The sequence below is a fragment of the Silurus meridionalis genome, chromosome 2 (assembly GCF_014805685.1).
Source record: "Silurus meridionalis isolate SWU-2019-XX chromosome 2, ASM1480568v1, whole genome shotgun sequence".
NCBI classification, from domain to species: domain Eukaryota; kingdom Metazoa; phylum Chordata; class Actinopteri; order Siluriformes; family Siluridae; genus Silurus; species Silurus meridionalis.
In genome coordinates, this window is record NC_060885.1 from 23,979,715 (window position 1) to 24,001,691 (window position 21,977).

General features: G+C 37.2%; 1 protein-coding gene across 1 annotated transcript; it reads right to left on the bottom strand.

Moving 5' to 3' along the window:
* Nucleotides 1–1,196: 1,196 nt before the first annotated feature.
* si:ch73-193i2.2 (transient receptor potential channel pyrexia) lies at nucleotides 1,197–21,635 on the bottom strand. The gene is made up of 20 exons (XM_046876098.1): nucleotides 21,538–21,635; nucleotides 19,951–20,086; nucleotides 19,686–19,821; nucleotides 18,706–18,845; nucleotides 18,482–18,568; nucleotides 18,068–18,218; nucleotides 15,330–15,491; nucleotides 14,920–15,029; nucleotides 14,720–14,828; nucleotides 14,594–14,622; nucleotides 14,373–14,464; nucleotides 14,174–14,288; nucleotides 12,469–12,639; nucleotides 11,370–11,440; nucleotides 11,108–11,275; nucleotides 6,495–6,613; nucleotides 6,184–6,388; nucleotides 5,898–6,105; nucleotides 1,491–1,576; nucleotides 1,197–1,396 (listed from the first exon to the last, which is right to left on the bottom strand). The coding sequence occupies exons 2-20, from the start codon at nucleotides 20,026–20,028 to the stop codon at nucleotides 1,204–1,206; spliced, it is 2,430 nt and encodes an 809-aa protein (XP_046732054.1). The 5' UTR covers nucleotides 20,029–20,086; nucleotides 21,538–21,635; the 3' UTR covers nucleotides 1,197–1,203.
* Nucleotides 21,636–21,977: the final 342 nt, after the last annotated feature.

Consider the following 21,977-nt stretch of genomic DNA (forward strand, 5'->3'; position numbering starts at 1 on the left):
GCATGCTGTATTTGCTACAAAACAATACAAAGTGATTTGGCAGCCATTGCAATGGAGTGCATATGTGTCTTTACCATTTATAAACCATTCTGACATAAAATAGGTTTAAACACTGCACCATTGCCAAAATTGTAGTTTCTCACTTAGTTGAACAATTTTTAACTCACACTGAACACTTGAACACTCCCAGTTGGTATCCTCTCATTCATCATTGTCTCCACCACTTTCTGCTTCATCTGTTGTCTTTGGGTCTTTGTTTCTTCCATTTAGAGCGATTCTTGATATGTCGCTGTATTTTGTACTTAAGTAAACTGCATTTAGAGGTCTAAATCCTGCCCTGTCTGTTGTATAGTAGGTACATATGAAGCAGCTACTGATGCGATTTGATTCACCTCTATTATGATGCAGTGCGATCTGATTTCAATTAGATTCAATACAATTCGATGCAATGGAAAAAATATGATGCAATTCAATATTGTACAGATAGTTCAGTTTCATTTCTTTGGTTCAGATAGAAGGCAAAGCATCAATTAACTTAAGTGCCTTCTGACTTCTAACGCATTGCCCTTTCACAAACAGGCCTGTAGGGCAAAAAAAAGAGAAAAGAGATTAAATAAATCCAGACATTCTTTTCTTTTTCTGTCTGCAGGAAGATGCAGCTCTACCTCTGCCATGTTAATCTGTATTCTATGTGACTCTCAGAATACGCTCCGGTCTCCATAGTGAATTGATACGTCATATTCACGCCGAGAGAATGCGCTTGAGGAACACGTTTAACGATTGAAAAATCAATCTACATATAGACACACTTTTGGTACACGCATGAAAATATTACAGTTGTATAAATCTCCGATAGCATAGTAAATTTGTTTAACCAATTAATTGATGTCAAAACTTTGTAGAACAAAATAAAACGACATTGTAAGTCGGTACATCGTCAATTTCTAGAACTTCAACAGTAACCTACATGTACTAGAGCATTTGTTATAGTAAAAATATCCTGCTGTCTTTCAGGGCTTGCTTCTTGTCAAACTCCACGAATGCAAACAAGATTGGTTCCAGCCTAGCAAAGCCCTTTTGAAGCTGTATTTGAAGCATCATCTGCTGTGAACATGACACATCCACATAAGTGATTCTAATTTATTGTATTATTTGTTTTATTCACATTAATACCTGCCAGAGAAGACAAACAGCAAACAACTATTAACTTTCTTCTTGCTTGTTTCCACAACAGCACTTACATGGTGTAGATCTTGTCTGCATTAGCTGTAGCAGTAATCCCTGGAGCTTTTTTACATCTTCCCTTAGGTCTTGCAGATCTTTAATCTGCTGCTGTTGGTCCTTTTCCAGCCTCATTAGACTGCTCAGAGGTTCATGTTGAGATGAGGAACTATTCCTTCATAGGGCATAAATTGTATACTTTTATTCATCAAGTTATTGCAGTGTAATATTGGGATTGCATTTTACCATTTCATCCCAGATAAACTCACCTGGGAGATCGGTTATCATTATCAGGTTGAACTGGGTTGAGTAGTTTGGCTTCTTTTTGGATTTTCAGGTATTCATTCAAAGTATCCTGTAGTTTTAACAAAATTAGATCCATATACGTACCGTAATTTCCAGACTATAAAGCGCACCCTTATATAAGCTGCTGAATTTGACAAAGATTTTTATTTTAAACATAAATAAGCCGCACCTGTCTATAAGCCGCTGTCTACACTGAAACTAATGAACTTTACACAGGCTTTAACGAAAGACAGTGTCTGTAACACGGTGTAACGGGTGAAATATGTTGTGGCTCATTTAGGAGCATAGCGGTATTTTGGGAATAGGCTGCCGCCGCATTTTTCCAGTGTTACTGCATGTCTGCAAGACCAAGGAATATGTCCTTATTATTTTCTGATGCTCATTTCTAAGTTTCTTTGACTAACCCGTAACGCTGAAAACGCCAAGAAAAATAAAAAAGCACAAGTTTTGGAAACCTGTCTGTGCTTATATGATTTCTGTTGCAACTGGAGTTACCATGACCCAGACTCAACGCGTTACAACGGCTTGTATCTAAACAGTAGCCTACCAAGAAAGCAATTGTTCACTGTCTTCCTCCTTTCTTTTAGAACTATTTCTCTCAAGAGTTTTTCTTTTGGCATCGTCGTGCGTTTAAAAAAAAAAAATTTCTCCCGATGCCGTGCAGCTCAGAACACAGGTGAGGTGCGTTTTTTCGTTTCCTTTCAGAAATGTCATTGGTCCAATGTTATGGGGTTTAGTTTTTTGGCTTAAAGTTTGTGAAACTGGGAAAAACCCAGGAAAAATTCATTTATCTTCAACCACAATGAAACCAAATATTATTTGGTTAGTGGAACATATTCATGTGTGTGAACGCTGCATGGATGTGTGTCAAACACAAAGTTCTTCCACACTGTTGTGTTTTTATTAAAAACATAGATCTACAGATCCCTCTTTAAGCTGCACTTTGGTTAGTGCTTCATTTGCAGGCTGTAGACATTTTCCTGCACATGAATAAAACACTGCTATATTATTTGTATTATAATTATATATTCAATTTGAACTTGAGTTAGGGTCATAGAGTTAGGGTTATATGGTTATAAGATTAGGATTAGGGTTATAAGGTTAGGATTATAGAGTTAGGATGATATGGTTAGTGTTTTGGGGTTATAGGGTTAGATGACCCTAACCCTATAATCATAACTCCATTGAGTTAGGGTCATAGGGTTAAGGTTTTAGGGCTATATGATTAGGGTAATTTGGTTAGTGTTTTGGGATTATAGGGGTAGAGTTATAGGGTTAGGATTAGAGTTGTAGAGTTAGGGTATTGGGATAGGGTTATAGGTTCAAGGTTTTTATTTGCCCAAATGGACCTGTTTACAAACACCTATTCAAAAAACGTTACATGTACAAATTCTCTAACACTGTTGCACATTTATACATTACAGTCTTTTTGTCATTCTTTCATAGGGTTATCGGGTTAGGATTACAGGGTTATTAGGTTAGGATTATAGGTTTATAGGGTTAAGGTCATAGGGTTAGGGTTATAGGGTTGTAGGGTTATGGTTATAGTTTTACAGGATTAGGGTTAAAGGATTAGGATAAGGTTTATAGAATAAGGGTTATGGTTATAGGGTTACAGGATTAGGTTTATAGAATTAGGTTTAGGGATATAGAGTTTTAGGGTTAGGTTATATAATTAGAGACATATAGTGTGTGGTATAGTGTTAGGATTAAAGGGTTATGTTATAGGATTAGGGTTCTAGGATTAGGTTTATAGGATTAGGATTATAGAAGTTGGGTTATAGAATGATTATGGTTGGGTTATAGCTATATGATTAGGGTTATAGTGTTAGGGCAATAGGGTGAGGGTTATAGGATTAGGTTAAAGGATTAAAGGGGTAGGGTTGTAGAGTTAGGGTTATAGAGTTTGGGTCAGAGGGTTAAGGTTATATGGTTATCGGGTTAGTGTTATAGGGTTATTAGGTTAATATTATAGTCTTAGTATTATAGGTTTATAGGGTTAGGGTCATAGTGTTAGGGTTGTTGTGTTATAGAATTATGGCTATAGTTTCACAGGATTAGGCTGTAACCCTAATCCTGTGAAACTATAACTATAACCATAACCATAACCCTATAACCCGATAACCCTTACCCTATGACCCTAGCCCTATAATCCTATAATCCGAATTAGGTTGTAACCCTAATCCTTTATACTACAACCATAACCCGATGACCCTAATCCTATAAACCTATAATTAGGATTAGGGTTATAGCTATAGGAATAGGGTTATGGTGTTATAGGATAAGGGTTATAGGGTTAGGATTATATGGTTAGGGCTATAGGATTAGGGTTACAGAGTTAGGATTGTATGGTTAGGGTTATGGGGTTAAAATTATAGGGTTAGGATTATAGGGTTAAGATTATAAGATTATCAGGTTAGCGTAATAGGATTAGGGTTAGGGTTATCGGATTAGAGTTATAGGATTATGTGGTTAGGGTTATAGGATTAGAGTTAAAAGATAATTGCATTAGGTTTATAGTATTAAGGTTATAAGGTTATAGGATTAGGGTTAGGGTTATAAGGGTTAGGGTTATAGGATTATATGGTTAGGGTTTAAAGGATAAGTTTTAAATGATTATAGGGTTAGGTTTATAGGATTTTGATTACAGAGTTATAGGATTAGGGTTAAATGATTATATGTTTAGGGTTATAGGATTGTAGGATTATGTTTATAGGATTAGGATTAGGGTTAAAGGATTATAGGATTATGATTATTGGGTTAGGTTTATATGATTAAGGTTGCAGTATTATAGGGTTATAGGTTTAGGGTTATATGATTTGAGCTATTGGGTTAGGATTATTGAGTTAAGGTATAGGGTTAGGGTTATAGGTTAGGGTTAAGGTTATAGGGTTAGGGTGATAGGGTTGGGATTATAGGATATTAGGATTATAGGATTAGGGTAATAGGATTTGGGTTATTATTGTCTTAGAGTTGTTATTAGGAGGTGATTGTAATGGTCAAAACATTTTGTATGTTTTCATCCAAAAGGCAATGAAAGGTCAAGGTCAATTAAAATTTTGGGCCAGAGGGATTAAATAGGCCCACAACAGTGTCAGACAAGGAGCAGTATCCAGAGAAAAAATAAATATAAATTAAAATTAGACCTAATTAGAATTAGACACCTGTAAAGTGGAATGGAACCTGAGAAAAGGCCACTGACCACATGTTACTTTTCTTAATGGGGTACTCTAGTCGTGCAATGATCCCCAAGCAGGTGTTTTCTTATCTATAGGGCTGAGAACATCTATCAGAAGTCAGTGGAATCATGGGAATAAAATCCACGAAGCAAGTGATCCTTTGTGTTCTGGTGATTTCATCACTGCACTTCCAATTGACCAGGAATAAAGAATTTTCCTTTCAACCAATTAGTGAACACATTTTAACACTCGGTATACCATATTTCTATTGTAATTATTATAATAAACAAAATTTATGGGAATAAGACACAAAAAAATCTATCAAATGCAGACTAATTCTCATAATGGCACGTATACAATGCCTCCCGAAAACATAGATCTCCTCCTATTATTATTTGTCTTTGGTTATTTAGCTGTATTTATTTGCTAATTATTTGAAAATGTAAAAAGTTAAAAAACAATTAATAATAATTCATATCATCCACAGACAAAATTAATATAAATTAAAAAATAGACCAAGAATATTAGACAACTTACTACAGAAACACTTAAAAATCTATCAGATGAGAACTCAGATGAGTTCAGACAGACCGCACTGCTGGTAATATTATTATGAAATATTATCTTCTATACTTCTTAAACTGGAAATGGTAGAAATGATAATTTTCCCTGTCATTTTAGGCTACTGATTCTAGACAATTATCTAGAATCTCAACAAAATTAAACACAAACCAATGGGCAGCAATAATTAATTGTAAAGTGTACAGCATATAAAACTTGTAGCTATATCGCTATAAAACTCATGTCTCATGTATTTTATATTGCAGTGAACCCATAGCTATTTCTTTCATTTTTGAATTATTAATGAACAGACATTGAAGTAAATTGAAGTTCCTCAGATGAGAAAAGATGAATTTCAGGGCTGGTCGAAGGAATTCACTGTGCCAGTCATTGTATTTGTTGGTATAAAATCATATACTGCATTTCGTTGCCTTGTACTTGTACATGTGTAATGACAATAAAGTTGAATCTAATCTAATCTAATCTAATAATAATAATAATAATAATAATAATAATAATAATAAAAGAAAATGAATTAATTTCAAATGTTTACTGTTGTCACAGGAATCACAGCTCCTTGTTGTGAACATATAATATGTGTGGTCAGTGCAGGGTGACCGTAGCTTGTACCTTAATCTCTGCTGCAAGTTTCTTCATCCTTTCATGCTGGTCTGGATCTGTTAGGAGGTCATCATCATAAAACTCCCCAAGTGGGGCACAGCATCTGTGGATATACTGCTTGTCATAGAAATGCCACAGCTGAGGCATGGATTCTTCCACCTGCAGGATTATGGATGCCTGTTGCATCACTGCGTTCGCCAGGGCATTGTCATATACTCTGAAGAAACAATTCACTGCAGCTTTACTGAATGACCCAAACAATGTACTTATCTAACAAGTGGACAATTCCTCCTACCTTTGAAAGGTGTCTGAGAGCAGAGCAATCATTAGGTTGACACACAGAACAGCAGACAGGGCCAGGAATGTACCACAGAGCAAGTGAGCCATAATAGGGTCTACAGCTACCATAGCATCAAACTCATAATCGTCCACTAGTGTAATACGGTACAGGCTATAGAGCATCTGTGGCACGGTTTTCATACTAGGTACAGCTGTTGAGCCTTTGTGCAAGAGAGGAAAGTTAGTAAAAACATATTATTTTACAAGAAAATACAGCATATAGTATGGAATTTTAGACAGGGCAGTCGAGTTGTTGATTGCTGTCACCTCCAAATATAATCCAGAAAGCACAGGCATATGGGACATAGATCTCAGCGTATAAGAAGAGGAAGCGCAGAACATCCCCAACTATCTTCCCCAGCATGACAATGAAAGGACCCATAACCCTGTGAAAATATTAATCAGTATCATCACTATACAAAAAAGACAGCGAATGTTCTGTCCATAAATGACTCCAAATTTGTGGACTATGGTGCACAAGCCACTAATGAACAGGTTTCTATAGCTACTTTGGTATTGAGTGGCCATTGAATCACCATGGTTACTTAAAACACAAAGATGCACCTGTTATGTGTAGTGAAACCTGAGAAAAGGCAACTGACCGCATGGTACTTTTCTTAATGGGGTACTCTAGATGTGCAATGATTTCTTAGGAGGTGTTTTCTCATCTATAAGTCTGAGAACATCTATCAAAAGCCAGTGGAATCATGGGAATAGAATCCACCAAGCAAGTGATCATTTGTGTTTTGGTGACTTCATCACTCTGCACTTCCAACTGACCAGGAAAAAATAATTTTCCATTCAACCAATTAGTGAAAACTTTTTAACACTCGGTATACCATATTTTTATTGTAATTATTATAATAAACAAAATTTATGGGGAAAAGACACAAAAAAAATAAATCAAATGCTGCTAATCCTCCTGTTATTCTTCCTCCTTGGTTATTTAGCTGTATTTATTTGCTAATTATTTAAAAATGTAAAAAGTAAAAAAAAAAAGTAATAATAATTCAAATCATCCACAGACAAAATGAATATAAATGAAAAAAAAATTAGACCAAGAATATTAGACAACTTACTGCAGAAACACTTAAAAATCTATCAGATGAGTTCAGACTGACCGCACTGCTGAAATATTATCTTCTGTTCACCTTAAATTGGAAACGATAGAAATGCTCATTTCCCCTGTCGTTTTAGGCTATTGATTCTAGACAATTAAAACTTGTATAATTATTTTTAATCATCTATCTTTTTTTATATAAAAGAATATAATTAAGATAATTAGAACACAAACCAATAGGCAGCATATATATACAGTGAGGAAAATAAGTGTTTGAACACCCTGCTATTTTGCAAGTTCTCCCACTTAGAAATCATGGAGGGGTCTGAAATTTTCATCGTAGGTGTATGTCCACTGTGAGAGACATAATCTAAAAAAAAAATCCAGAAATCACAATGTAAGATTTTTTAACTATTTATTTGTATGATACAGCTGCAAATAAGAATTTGAACACCTGAGATAGTCAATGTTAATATTTGGTACAGTAGCCTTTGTTTGCAATTACAGAGGTCAAATGTTTCCTGTAGTTTTTCACCAGGTTTGCACATAATGCAGGAGGGATTTTGGCCCACTCCTCCACACAGATCTTCTCTAGATCAGTCAGGTTTCTGGCCTGTCGCTGAGAAACACAGAGTTTGAGCTCCCTTCAAAGATTCTCTATTGGGTTAAGGTCTGGAGACTGGCTAGGCCATGCCAGAACCCTGATATGCTTCTTACAGAGCCACTCCTTGGTTATCCTGGCTGTGTGCTTCGGGTCATTGTCATGTTGGAAGACCCAGCCTCGACCCATCTTCAATGCTCTAACTGAGGGAAGGAGGTTGTTGCCCAAAATCTCGCAATACATGGACATCCTCTCCTTAATACAGTGCAGTCGCCCTGTCCCATGTGCAGAAAAACACCCCCAAAGCTTGATGCTACCACCCCCATGCTTCACTAGAGGGGTGGTGTTCTTGGGATGGTACTCATCATTCTTCTTCCTCCAAACACGTTTAGTGGAATTATGACCCAAAGGTCCTATTTTGGTCTCATTTTACCAAATGACTTTCTCCCATGACTCCTCTGGATCATCCAAATGGTCATTGACAAACTTAAGACGTGCCTGGACATGTGCTGGTTTAAGCAGGGGAACCTTCCATGCCATGCATGATTTCAAACCATGACGTCTTAGTGTATTACCAAAAGTAACCTTGAAAACGGTGGTCCCAGCTCTTTTAGGTCATTGACCAGCTCCTCCCGTGTAGTTCTGGGCTGATTTCTCACCTTCCTTAGGATCATTGAGACCTCACGAGGTGAGATCTTGCATGGAGCCCCAGTCCGAGGGAGATTGACAGTCATGTTTAGCTTCTTCCATTTTCTAATGATTGCTCCAACAGTGGACCTTTTTTCACCAAGCTGCTTGGCAATTTCCCCGTTGCCCTTTCCAGCCTTGTGGAGGTGTACAATTTTGTCTTTAGTGTCTTTGGACAGCTCTTTGGTCTTGGCCATGTTAGTAGTTGGATTCTTACTGATTGTATGGGGTGGACAGGTGTCTATAGGCAGTTAACGACCTCAAACAGGTGCATCTGATTTAGGATAATAAATGTAGTGGAGGTGGACATTTTAAAGGCAGACTAACAGGTCTTTGAGGGTCAGAATTCTAGCTGATAGACAGGTGTTCAAATACTTATTTGCAGCTGTATCATACAAATAAATAGTTTAAAAATCATATATTGTGATTTCTGGATTTTTTTTTTAGATTATGTCTCTCACAGTGGACATGCACCTACGATGAACTTGCAAAATAGCAGGGTGTTCAAATACTTATTTTCCTCACTGTATATAGCTATATTGCAATAAAACTCATGTCTCATGAATTTTATATTGCAGTGAAGTAATAGTTATGATTATTTCTCCCTGGTTATGTAGTTGTATTTATTTGCTAGTTATTTGAAAATGTAAAAAACAAATGTTTTCACCCGCACCACCCCGTGAACTGTCCTTTGGCAGCAACTATAGATTTCAGGTGTCTCAACTGTCTCTCTTTGCTTGTATTCTGTGCCAGGTGCTTTGGCTCATTGTCCTGTTGGAACATACATTTTGTTCCCTAAATTCTGTCTGTCTGGCTTGCGCTCAATAAATAGCTTAGTTGGCTCTATCATCTTTGCTTAGGATGGCAACAAGCCATGGCAAAACGCAAGCTATCCCCTCCTATAGTTCAGCATGCTTAAAAAAAAGCAGAGCATGATGCTACCACCAAAATGCTTATTTGCATGTATGGTGTTAATTGGATACAGATCCGTATTTGTTTTGCACCACGCATAATGCTTTGCTTTTAGAGCAAATGGGTGGGCATTAACCTCATTAGACAATGATATATTATCCAAAAGCTCCATGGCTTCCTTTGTCCTTCTTTCAATTCAATTCAATTCAATTCAATTATTTTTATTTGTATAGCGCTTTTAACAATGAACATTGTCTCAAAGCAGCTTTACACAGATAATGTGGTGATTTAAAGTGAATATGTTCTTTATAAGTAAGTTTGTCCCTGATGAACAAGCCGGTGGTGACTGTGGCAAGGAAAAACTCCCCGAGATGGCATAAGGAAGAAACCTTTAGAGGAACCGGACTCAAGAGGGAACCCATCCTCATCTGGGTTGCACCGAATGTCCATTTATTGCAGATATAAGATGTTGCGGGGTACAGTGATGATGATCAGAAGCGAAAAGTAGTCCTCAGTCAGTGTAGGAGACTGTTGACATTAACTACAGTCCAATCCTTCCTCAAAAGCGCCCATTCTTACTCCGGAATTTAATGGAACCATCCAAGGCGTTGATGAGAAACCGTACCAAGCTGCACAGAGTGGCCTCCAGTCGAAGAGAACACTATCCAGAGGCAGGCCTGGACGAAGTGGGAAGATCCACAGAGGGGAGAGGGGCAGGAACAGTGGTCACAGGAACTTCTTTTCCATTAGAGCCATATCCATGAAGAGCTTACGATATTGTCAAGGTGTGTGCAGGTTCTCCTATTTCAGCCAGTGAGCTCTAAAATCTCTTCAGTGCTATAACTTTTTCAGTTTCTCCATATATTTCTTATCTGACCGGAGATTTTAGCTGATCATCTTCTTCTTCTTTCGGCTTCATTAGGGGTCGCCACAGCAGATCATCTGTCTCCATACCCCCTGTCCTCTACATCTGCCTCTTTTAAACCAACTACCTGCATGTTTTCCCTCACCACATCCATTAACCTCCTTCTTGGTCTTTCTCTTCTCCTCCTTCCTGGTGGCTCCATCCTCAGCATTCTTCTACCAATATTCCCCATGTCCCTCCTCTGCACATGTCCAAACCATCTCAATCAATCAATTTTAGCTGATTTTTATAAATATTTAGTGATATTTCACTGTTCAGTTTGGACACAATGTGACATGTGTTCCCTGTTTTACATATGTTGCACAAGTTTTAAAGCTCTTAGAAATGACATTTCTATTAATGTATAAATATATAATACTGAAAGAAGAAGGGGTGAATCCTTATTGATTGTATAACAATTTGATATGCATTCAATACTTATTCATTATCTTTTATATAAAAGTATTCTGTATTCTATAAGTGCTAGTTAGAAATGTAAGTTATGTAAAAGAAAATAAATTATTCTTTAACTTTACAAAGTCCATTTTTAGTTTTCAAATGATCTCTTAAATTTAAATTATTATTATTATTACTAGTAGTAGAAGTAGTAGCAGAAGTAAATGTAGTTGTAGATCTAGTAGTTCTAGCATTTTCTACTAATAGGTAATGTCTATTACAGAAATCAACACCAAGCACAAAAAGGTGACACCTATTACCTAAATCCTCTGACATGCTTCATCAACCTGAGCCAGAGGACGATGACGGCCACAGCAAACATTCGGAGGCTATACATTCTGAGTGTTTGAGACACCAGGTAAACATCAGCCATGTGAAGACCCAAAACTGCTATCAGCAATGTGTACACAAGCCAATCAAATATATTCCTATGAAAATGAATAGCAAAGAAATCATTTGCTAAAATAATTTACAATTTGCACATATACATATATTTTTGGAGGAAGAATGTTGGAGTTTTACCAGGGATCCTGCATGTAGCTTCCCTTGATGCTGTGAATGAATTTAATCTGACCCTCAAAGTAATGACGTTCCTTTAGGACACAAGTAAAATACATCAGCATGTTTTTCAATGAACTGGATATGTGAATTATTCTTTAGAAAAGGTTGTTCATTTTTAGTTGATCAGTTTGATTGTTTTTGTTGTTGTTGCTGTATTCTGTATTCAGAGTCTGGAACTTCATTTGAAAATGCAATGTCAATATTTACAAGGTTCTCGACAGTATATTCGGTGTCAGCGTACATATTTGCTTGCATTTCTTGTCAGACAACAATTACTATTATGAAATGAATGTTCATGTCTCTGAAGTGACAAAACATACTACCATACTTAGTGTCAATTCCAATATGGTGTAGCAGAAATGTAAAAGTATAACATACTTTTCAGACTAATAGGGTTAATTAAAAGTAGGAAAGATCCTAGTCATTATAATCATGTTATTCACACAATCACTGTAAATACACCCACATTCATTGATTTCCAACCTATAAAAAAGCATTTGAAAAGGGCATTCTATTTCTTAAATAATATATTAGAAAGAGTCTATTTTCTGCCATCACTGAAAAACAAAGCTATTAAATTCAACAAAATAATTTTCATTTTTTTTCCCCATTTCATTTGTTGATGTAGTACTGGACACTTAATGAGACAATGAGATACAAATTGAGGTCATGACATTGCATTGTTGTGTGTACACGTAATGTATGTTTTTCATGCTCTCAGGTGCTATTTTTACATTTAGGATTAATTAATTGTGCCTATGTTTTGGATCATTTGCCCTGTTTTTATGCTTGTAGATTTAATGGATCAGCTGACTCAGCACTGTTATGGTTACAGCTGCAGTTTGCAAGTTTATTGTAATACAATTTATTGAGCCATAAAATAGAGCCATATGCACGATTAATACTTTAATGACATTGCATACTTTTTCTGCAGTGTATTTACAGTCTTAATAACAACAAACACAGTTTCAGCCATAATGTATTATTAGGTACTATAAACTATATCCTAAATACACCCCAGAATGAACTCTTTAATAATTCTGCATGTTGGATGTAGTACCTCTGGCCACATGGGGTGTGTGCAGGCAAGATCCTCATTGAGTCTCTGTTCACACCACTGCTGCCAATATTTGAGCTTTTTAACAGAGCGCAGAATCTCCATCACCTCCCTGTACACCTCCAGCATAGTCAGCCCTAAGGCTATCATAACCACAATAACACGCCACCAGTCCTGTAGAGAGATGGTACATAATATGTAGACAGTGTATTCAGAAACTTTTTAGACCCCTTTTACAATTTTCTATTTTATACTGCAGCATGATACTACAATCACTTAAATTATTATTATTTTTTACAGAATTCTAGAATTGTTTTACAAATGTATGAAAAATTAAACTCTGAAATATCATATGTACATAAGTTATTGTCTTTTGTTTATTGCTGAGATGTTTCTAAACCTTGATCAAAGTCCATCTGTTGTTAGGAAACTGTGAGACTGAGTGGACCCAAATGCAGGATGCAAGCAGGTGTAAGGTCAAAGCAGGTTTCAATGGGAAAAGAGGCAGGGGGAAAAACACAGGTAAAAAAACAGTCCAAGTCCAAGAGCCAGGAGAAAGAGCAATAAAGGAAACCCAAAATCAGAAATCCAAAACAGTCCAAAATCCGAGAGCTGACAAATAGAGCAATATAGGGCAGCGCAAAGCCAAAAACCAAAAACAAACTAGAGTCCAAACCAGAAACAGAGGCAGAGCAGGAATCAGGTGTCAGGGTCAGGATCAGGAACAGGAACAGGCAGGGTGGCAAGAGTACACTCAGGGACTTAGTAAGCCGGTGAGAAAATCTTGCCCCGAGCTAAAGTGATGGTGAAGCCCTCTACCAATCTGGGCTTTATGGCAGAGTAGCTAGAAGAAGCTAGAAGCTTTTCCTCTGTGTGAAAACTATGGAAGTTGGCCGTTTTAAGATTGCAAAAAATCACTTGAAGGACTCTCAGACTGTGAGGAACAAGATTCTTTTGTCTGATGAAACAAATACTGTTTGGCCGTAATTCTAAACTTTACAGTATGTCTAGAGGAAACCAGGTACCTCTCATCACCTTTCCAAAACCATCCCAACAGTGAAGCATAATGGTGGCTGCATCATGTTGTGGGGATGTTTTTCTGCATCAGGGACTGAGAGACTGGTCAGGGTTGATGGAAAGCTGAATAGAGCAAAGTACAGAGATATCCTCAACAGAAATCCTGGTTTACAGCACTCAAGACCTCAGATTGAAATTGAAACATGAAAACGTTCCTATACACACAGCCAAGAGAACACAGGAGTGGCTTAGGAACAAATCTGTGAATGTCCTAGAGTGGCCCAGCCAGAGTCCTGATATCAACTCTATTAAACATCTCTGGAGAGACCTGAAAGAGGCTATACTGATGCTCCCCATTCAACCCGACTCAGCTTGAGAGGATATGGCATAAAGAACGCCAGAAAATCCCTCAATCCAGGTGTGTAAAGCTTGTTGTGTCATGCCTAAAAATGCTGAAGGTTGTAATTGCTGCTAGATGTGCTTCAATTAATTACTGAGTAAAGAGTCTGAATAGTTATGGACACATAAAAAATCAATTTGAACGGTTCTAGCATCAGGCTACAACATAACAACATTAAAAAAAGTGAAGGGAGTCTGAATACTTTCTGAATGCACTGTGTATAGGTATGTATCCATGTCTATTGCCAGGCTGAGAGTGTGGTTAATCAGCAGTTTGTGTTGGGCTTCATACCTTAGGGAAAACATAGCGTTTTTCCTCATCTGAAGACACAGACACCGATATGGCCACTGTGGTCCAGGAAACGATAAATAAAAAATTGAGCAGCAGGAGGATCCATGCACCGAGTCTGTGGATGAAAATTTGAGATCCCAGTTTGTTTCATTTTCCAACTAATGCTTTGCATTTAAATAGTAAATAGTACGGTGTTCACCTGCCATACAGGTTCCATTTGACTGTGATGAGCTTTAACATGACCGGATGCATAATAAGATCCAGTTTCCCTTGATGCACTATAAACGCGAGCTGTTCAACAGTGAGAGTGCATTATTAGAATCGATCAATCAATGTCACAAGAATTGGCTCTAGTTATTGAATATACAAGAACTAAAATTAATAGAATGATGAAGTCTTGTCAGGCTGATGATGGAGTACCGGTGATGTCGGCTCACTTTTAGTTTTCCCTAGAGGGCAAAATAAAAAAGAGATTTATGCATTAATTTAAACATTTGTATTTCCTCAGCTGCAACACATTTGTTCTTGATTCCATACTGTCACTACCTGGCGATGTTTTCTGCCATGTTCGCTCTGGTTCCAGCAAGTGAAGGTAGAAGAACTGCTGGCGTGTCATTCGGTCTTTCACAAGAAATTGATTTAGTGCCAAATTGGCCTGTGGAAGATGAATACATTTGGACAGACAGTACATTGCGAGAACGGTTGCTATACGTGAATTTATGAAGGTATGGATTATTGACTCTGACCACAGGCGTCATCTTGTCAATCATGGCAGTGATACACAGCTGTCCATCAGAATCCTGAACCCCAGCATCTGCCCCCAGCTCCAAGAGGGTCTGTGCGGCTTCACTGCGATCTTTAAGAACACATACACAACTTCTCGATCAAATGGAAGTAAAAAATCTCAATATTCTATTAATTATTATTAATCATAATATTATTATTATTATTATTATTATTATGGGGTTCGGGTGCATTATTCTTTTCATGCATCTTTTTTTTTCCATGTTTATACTGGTTTTAATGTAGGCATTCAGTGATATTTTATTTTCCTCCTATGAAATGAGCTTTTATACATATTTTACTCTGCTAACCCAATATGAAGTATAGATTTTGGATATTCAATAGGACAACATTTCTTTATAGAAAGCTATACCCAAGTTGGCAGCAAGCTGTAGTGGAGTTCTTTGTTTGTAGTCGTGTGCAGCAATGTTTGCTCCGCTCTGCAGCAGGATCTGAATGGCCTCAGTCGCATCGTTCTTAGCAGCAAAGTGTAATGGTGTTTGCATGTCCCTGTATGTCTGGGCCTCAACGTCAGCTGAAACAACAGATACATACATGCTGACCATGTTAGAGTAAATAGAGAGTTATGTTATACTGAATTTCTTTCACCATCGATCAATGATTATATGTGTCACTATTGAAATGTTTTTTATTGTATTATTATTATTAGGGCACGGTGGTGGAAAATGTGTTGCTGCCTCACAGCTCCAGAGTCCCCCAGTTTGATCTTGAGCTTGGGTTACTGCTTCTGTTGTGTTTTAATGTCCAAGTTTCATCCAAGTTCTCTGGTTTGTTCCTGCCTCCAAAAAAATCCCACTGTCAGGGAACCACCAGCCACGCCTCGCCCAATACTAATCACCTTCACCTGTCTTGAATTTACTCTTCCCTTTATAAGGCCCCCGTTCCCACTCACTCACCGTCCGATCTACAGTTTGCACTAGAGATCATCCCTGTACTTCCCGGTTTGTGCTTCTGTCGAAGCTCCTGTCTCGTGTACTAAGGCAAATAAAGCTTATTGACTGTATTCCGGTCTCCGACTGTTGATCCGAGTGTGACAGCCACAGTAGGTAAAAACCTTTTGTTATTTAACACCCTTTTGGATTCGAAAGATCTTCAAGCATCTTAATATCCCCAGGAATCTGACCATGCAATCCCCAATCTCTTGGAACCCTGACTTCCCTGCCTCATTAGCCAATATTGGCCTTCAGACCTGGGTAGAAAGGTTTATTACTATCCAGTTTATTTACAGGCAATGTTTAAAATATTTTTAGATGCTTACAATAGATCACCAAATTCCTAAAACAGATTTTTACACATTTTTACAAAACTACATCATTTTATTCAGTCTGAAATGAGACAGAGGAAAATACACTGGGAACTCTCTGATATTAAAAATCGTCTGCTTCTTCTGGGGGGCGCTAAAGGGTCAGATTTCCTGTCTGTATTCTCTGTTATCAGAAGCCTCTTCACCTTTAAATGATTTAAGAAAGGGATATGGGCCAATCATTTACTGATGATGAATTGCTCTCTATATGTGAGGAGGTTTTCATAAATCAACCTCAAGCTTTGTGTATGAGCAAAACTTTAAATCCATAAAATGTACCCAAATGTTTCTCAGCTGTGTTTCAAATATAATTCTAAAATAGGAACATTAATGCATTTATTTTAGGACTGTAAAAAACGTGAACCCTTCTGGCATGAGGTACATGATATGGTTCAGAAAATGCTGGCTAGAAAATTCACTATGTCTCCAGCTATATACTTCCTAAACAGTAAGACATCACTAGATTTCTCTACTGATTCACACTCTTTATTAAATGTTATCATTTATTTGGCAAAGAAATTTATACTTTTTCTATGTTCATCTTCTTAGGTTCCAACTCTGAATATGTGTTTAGCACAAGTGGCTAATCTTCTTCCTTTGGAAAAACTTACAGAACAAATCTGAATTATTCTGGCAGTTATGGGCCACTTTGTGGGATTTAGTTCAACAAGCAAGACCCTAGCCCTGACTTATGTTCCTTTTCCATCTTTTTCTTCCTTTTCTTTTGCATGTCTTGACTTGCCCTTTGCCATTCCATGGTCACTTCTTCAAAATAACAATACATTGTTGTTATATTGTATTAATAGGTTTGAATGCATGCTGTGTGTGTTGACTGATCAGCTCTCTTGTTGTTTTGGTTAAGTTTGAATAAGAAATCAATAAAACTATAATAATAAACAGTATTTTGAAATACGTATATCATATACGTATTTCAAATATAAAATAGGCTTTTGTAATTTGTTTTTGATAGGTTTGTTGAAAATAGCTTCATATTTTGTTTTAAAAATACTTTAGTGTTTTGTATTTATGTAGTTTTGAAAATCGGCTTCTCCCATTAGGGGTCGCCACAGCGGATCATCCGTCTCCATACCCCCCTGTCCTCTACATCTGCCTCTTTCACACCAACTACCTGCATGTCTTCCTCACCACATCCATAAACCTCCTTCTTGGCCTTCCTCTTTTCCTCCTTCCTGGTGGCTCCATCCTCAGCAATAAAGTAGTTTATTTTGATACATTGTGTGGCTGAAGGAGTTTATCATGTATTATAGAAGAAATTAATGCAAGTTCAGATCATTCTTTATGAGGTGTGAACAGGTAAACTACCCAAGAAACTCAGTGTTGGGTACACTGGAAAACACATTGAAAGACAAAGGAAAGAGTTCAGAGGACTGTGAGCATAAAGCTCACTATGAAAATTAACCATGCCACTTGTCATGTGAGGGTACCATGGCTGATGGGAACCATAGTCCAAGACCATAATCCTGATACAGATGAAAAAATAAATAATGCTTTAAACAAATAAATGTCTTGTAGAGGTTTTATAGTTACGTGCGATTAAATTACTTCTCTGCAAAAGTGTAAAACTTGACAATTATCTAGACAATAATCAAACTCTACTAATGATATTATTAAATGCTCAGTCCCAGCCCACACCTGTATATCCATGAACCATTCCTCAAACCTTAATTTTGAAGTAGACCAGATGCTGGTACCTATGAGTACACCCTGGTGTAAGAACCTGGTTTGGGTTATAAATGTTAATGCAGATTCACTCTTAACAAATGCACCTCCTCTTTCCAGAAGAAAACGGATCATATCTTCATAGTCCAAGGCTGCAGCCACGTGAAGAGGTGTAACCCCAAATGCATCAGGTCTGCAGATATCAGCTCCTCTCTCAAAGAAGAACCTCATCACATCTACATTCCAGGCTCGTGAGATCTACCAGAGCACACATTTATAGTTGCACAATAGTATTATGTTAGCTTGTTTTTTTTTTTTACATAGATTAAAGTTCAATTAAATGTAAAACAATGTTTCAAATGCAATTACATTTGATTCACGTAATCACACGTGAAATGTATGTGATTTTTAAATACTTGCAGCTTGAACCAACAGCAAATGTTTGCTTGCGAGTGAACCCCAGAATACGGCAGCTGCATCTTCGATACAACATTTGACGTTTAGAGGCCATAAAAACTCACCTCATGAAGTGCTGTCTGTCCATATTTGTCTGCTGAATTGGGATCAGCGCCATCTCCAAGGATTTCGTTCAGGTACTGCAGATCAACCTGGAGCCAAACCGATCAATAAGAGCAAACATGACATCAGGCTTTCTCAAAGCACACACCTTTCTAAACAGCTCTGTAACACAGCTCATTCTTGGCCTACACAACACTATAGCAAACAAAATACCATCACTAACAACCTCATCTGTGTCCTCGTTGTTGGCAGCCAGCACTCTGAAGTGATCCAGCAGGCGTTTGTTTAATTGATGCTCTTTGGCAGCTCCATCTAAAACATCTTCCTCCCAGGCAAGGCCCTTATACTTGTTGCTTGAAGATTCCCCTGTCAGCACACAATAACATTAACGTGAGTGGGTAATCACACAGGGGTTGCAATTTTCACTACAATGTTGCACTTAATGATTGCTGTATGTGTGTATGTACACTATATGAACAAAAGTATTTTAAAACCTAACTGCTTTTTTGAACATCCTATTCCACATCTAGTCACTTTAATTGCTGCTTTAAGACAATGTCTATTGTGAAAAGCTCTGTAGAAATAAACTTGAACTTGAACTAGTCCCCACTTGCTGTTATAATGTCTACTCTTGTTGAAGCCTATCCACCTCAAGGTTCAATGATTGGTGCACACTAAGATGCTTTTTAGTGTTCCACGGTTGTCAAAAGTAAAAATTAGTGTTATTACATTCTTCTTGATTGCTCAAAGCTCACTTATTGACTTATGGGAATTGGTAGCTCAGTGGTTAAGATGTTGAACTTCAACATCCCAGCTATGCCATGCTGCCACTGCTGGGTCCTTGAGCACAACCCTTAACCATCAACAAGTTGTAAAAACGATATAAATAAGTAACTAATTTCCACAAAAAGATAACTATCGTTTGCTCATATTTTTTCCCCCCACACTATTCTGTGTACACTTCAGACTACTGTGTTTGGAAATCCCAGGAGATCAGTAGTTTCTGTAATACTTAAAACAGACATTGTTGGTGGGTCTGTGCACATAAAAAAAATTCACATGGCTGTTACACTTTAATTAGTAAACTAATGTATAACGATAAATCGAAATAAAATAATATGCACTGGGTTTTTTATCTTGCTCTTTAAACTGATTCAACTGATGCCTGGTAGTGTGATTGATAATGCTTGTAAATATGTCATGTACCTGAGGCTTTTCTCTTTGTGCATTTACGAGTAGCACGTTTCCACCGACCCCGGGCATATGAAGCCCATTGGCTAACAGAGCGCACCACTGAGGTTGACCTTACAGAGGTACTGGTACCAGTATGTTGCTGCATTAACTGTCAACATGCAAACAAAATGATAAAAAAACAACACAAGACCACTGATAACAAACTTTTATGGAATATATTTTTAAGGTTACTGCAGACAAATGCATTACACACTCACAGTAATCTTAACATCCTTACCTGGCTGGACATTGCATTCCTGAGCTCCAGACCTGGGTTGTCATGACCACTTGGGGAAACGCGATTTAATCTCTTCATACTTGATCTCGACCCAACACTCTTCCGGTTGTTTCCTTTACTGACTCACTGCTACTGCCTTTAGATGGGAAATATCATTCCTTATTTAACTATTACCTTAGTTAACATTGAATAACACAAATTATACAGATAAAAGTATTGGGACACCTGAATTTTCCAGGTATATGTGGTTCTTCCCCAAACTATTGCTACTAATTTGTAGGCACACAATTTGTACAGGACATCTTTGGACATTACATCTTTTCTTTATTTGAACTTGTAGACCCAAACCTGCTCCATCATGATAATGTCCCTGTCCACAAGCCCATTCTAAAAATAGTGGAACATCTTCCCAGTAGAATGGTGGTTATTATAATAAAAGCAAATTATGATTATGTGGAATGGGATGTTCAAAAAGTGCATATTAATCTTATGATCAGGTGTCCACAAACATTTGTCCATATAGTGTAGTCCATATTGTATATTTGATCATGAAAAAAACTACACTGACTAATATTGTTATATTTACGTCCAAATTTGCCTATACCCAACACATATACATGAATTCATTTTATATTGGTCCTTATGGACTTTTCTGAATTCTTGAATGGAATACATTTCTGGAAATTCGTTAAAGATGATAATTGTCTGGGTTAAACAGATTATTATTTTATATAAGCATATATTAATATAAGTAGAGATAAACCCTAAGTTCCAATGTTTCAAATTAAGATTTTTTCAATCTTACGATGACGATAGTGATTAAAAACTATTTACGTATTTTGTAATTTTATGCCGCATTTAAATTTTCATATGATCCTTTGGAACACTGCCAGGATGTAAACATTTCCCGCCTTGTGTCATGCCGTACTCTTGCCAGCAGTTGTTGTCTCTGTGTTAGAGTGGACATTTGTTCTGGGTTTTTGGTGTTTCAAAGCCCAATTTTAGCTCTCGTGTCTGCCCTTTTTATTGACGTCGCCGGCTGCTGAAACAGAGTGTGTCTGGCTCCGTTGTCCATCGGCGCTTGTACACTGCTACATACATTTATACTGTAAGGTTTATACATTATGGTACTGTAAATGGCTCTCTTTTGCTAAATGATATACTGTAATTTGTTAAAATATTAACTACTCCATAGTTATCACCATTCTTAAGACTCCTGGGTAGGCTAGGCTACTGTAGGCTAGGTCTCGATGATGTCTTTGGAAAACACATCTACATCGACAAGAGCGAAATTATTTTTATTTATCTAGGTTGCATCATAATTCTCACAAACTGCTGTACACATTTGTTCCATAGTTCAATACTAAGATATTTTAAAACTTAAACAAAAGAGATTCTGATTACACCACATTTACAGCCCACAAGGTTACAATTCAAAATCACCAGCTAAAAGCTTATTTCTCACATGACTAAATAAAGCACATGACCTGTACTAACCAAACAAACAAAAAAGAGACAACCCGATGTAAATTTTTTTGTGAAAACTATACTAAATGTAACCTTTAAAAACATTGTTTTGTACAATACCTTGCCACATGTGAAGTCTGAGCTGTTTTGACTCTCCAGTGAATATATTTAAGTATGTTGTGTGACCTTCACTGTATTTAAATCCTCCTGTGTTTGTATGGTCCGTTCCTCGGCTACTTCTAGCCATCGAATCGTAAAAAGCACCCTCGTGTCCTCATTATGCAACAGTCCATCTGCCCTTAACTCATAAACCTACTGCAATGTAATGCACTGTAACTGTATTTATCTCATAATGTTTGATAAGGGCAGAATTTGCACGAGAAGAAAAACGAGAAGACAAGACAAAGCCTATGTTTATGGCAACTTTATCTGCTTCTGACATAAAGCACATATAATCACCAGGTAAACACTAGGATAATCATGTGCATCGGCAAACCAACATACGCACGATATAATTCCTTTTTAATATGAATCATATTGCTTTGTTAATTATCACTCAA

Bases quoted from the DNA above. Each gene is read 5' to 3' on its own strand.
- si:ch73-193i2.2 (XM_046876098.1), bottom strand. From the start codon at position 20,028: ATGAAGAGATTAAATCGCGTTTCCCCAAGTGGTCATGACAACCCAGGT. The intron at 19,822-19,950 runs GTAAGGATGTTA...GCATGTTGACAG, and splicing joins GGAATGCAATGTCCAGCCAG to TTAATGCAGCAACATACTGG. The intron at 1,397-1,490 runs GTGAGTTTATCT...TGCCCTATGAAG, and splicing joins AATGATAACCGATCTCCCAG to GAATAGTTCCTCATCTCAAC.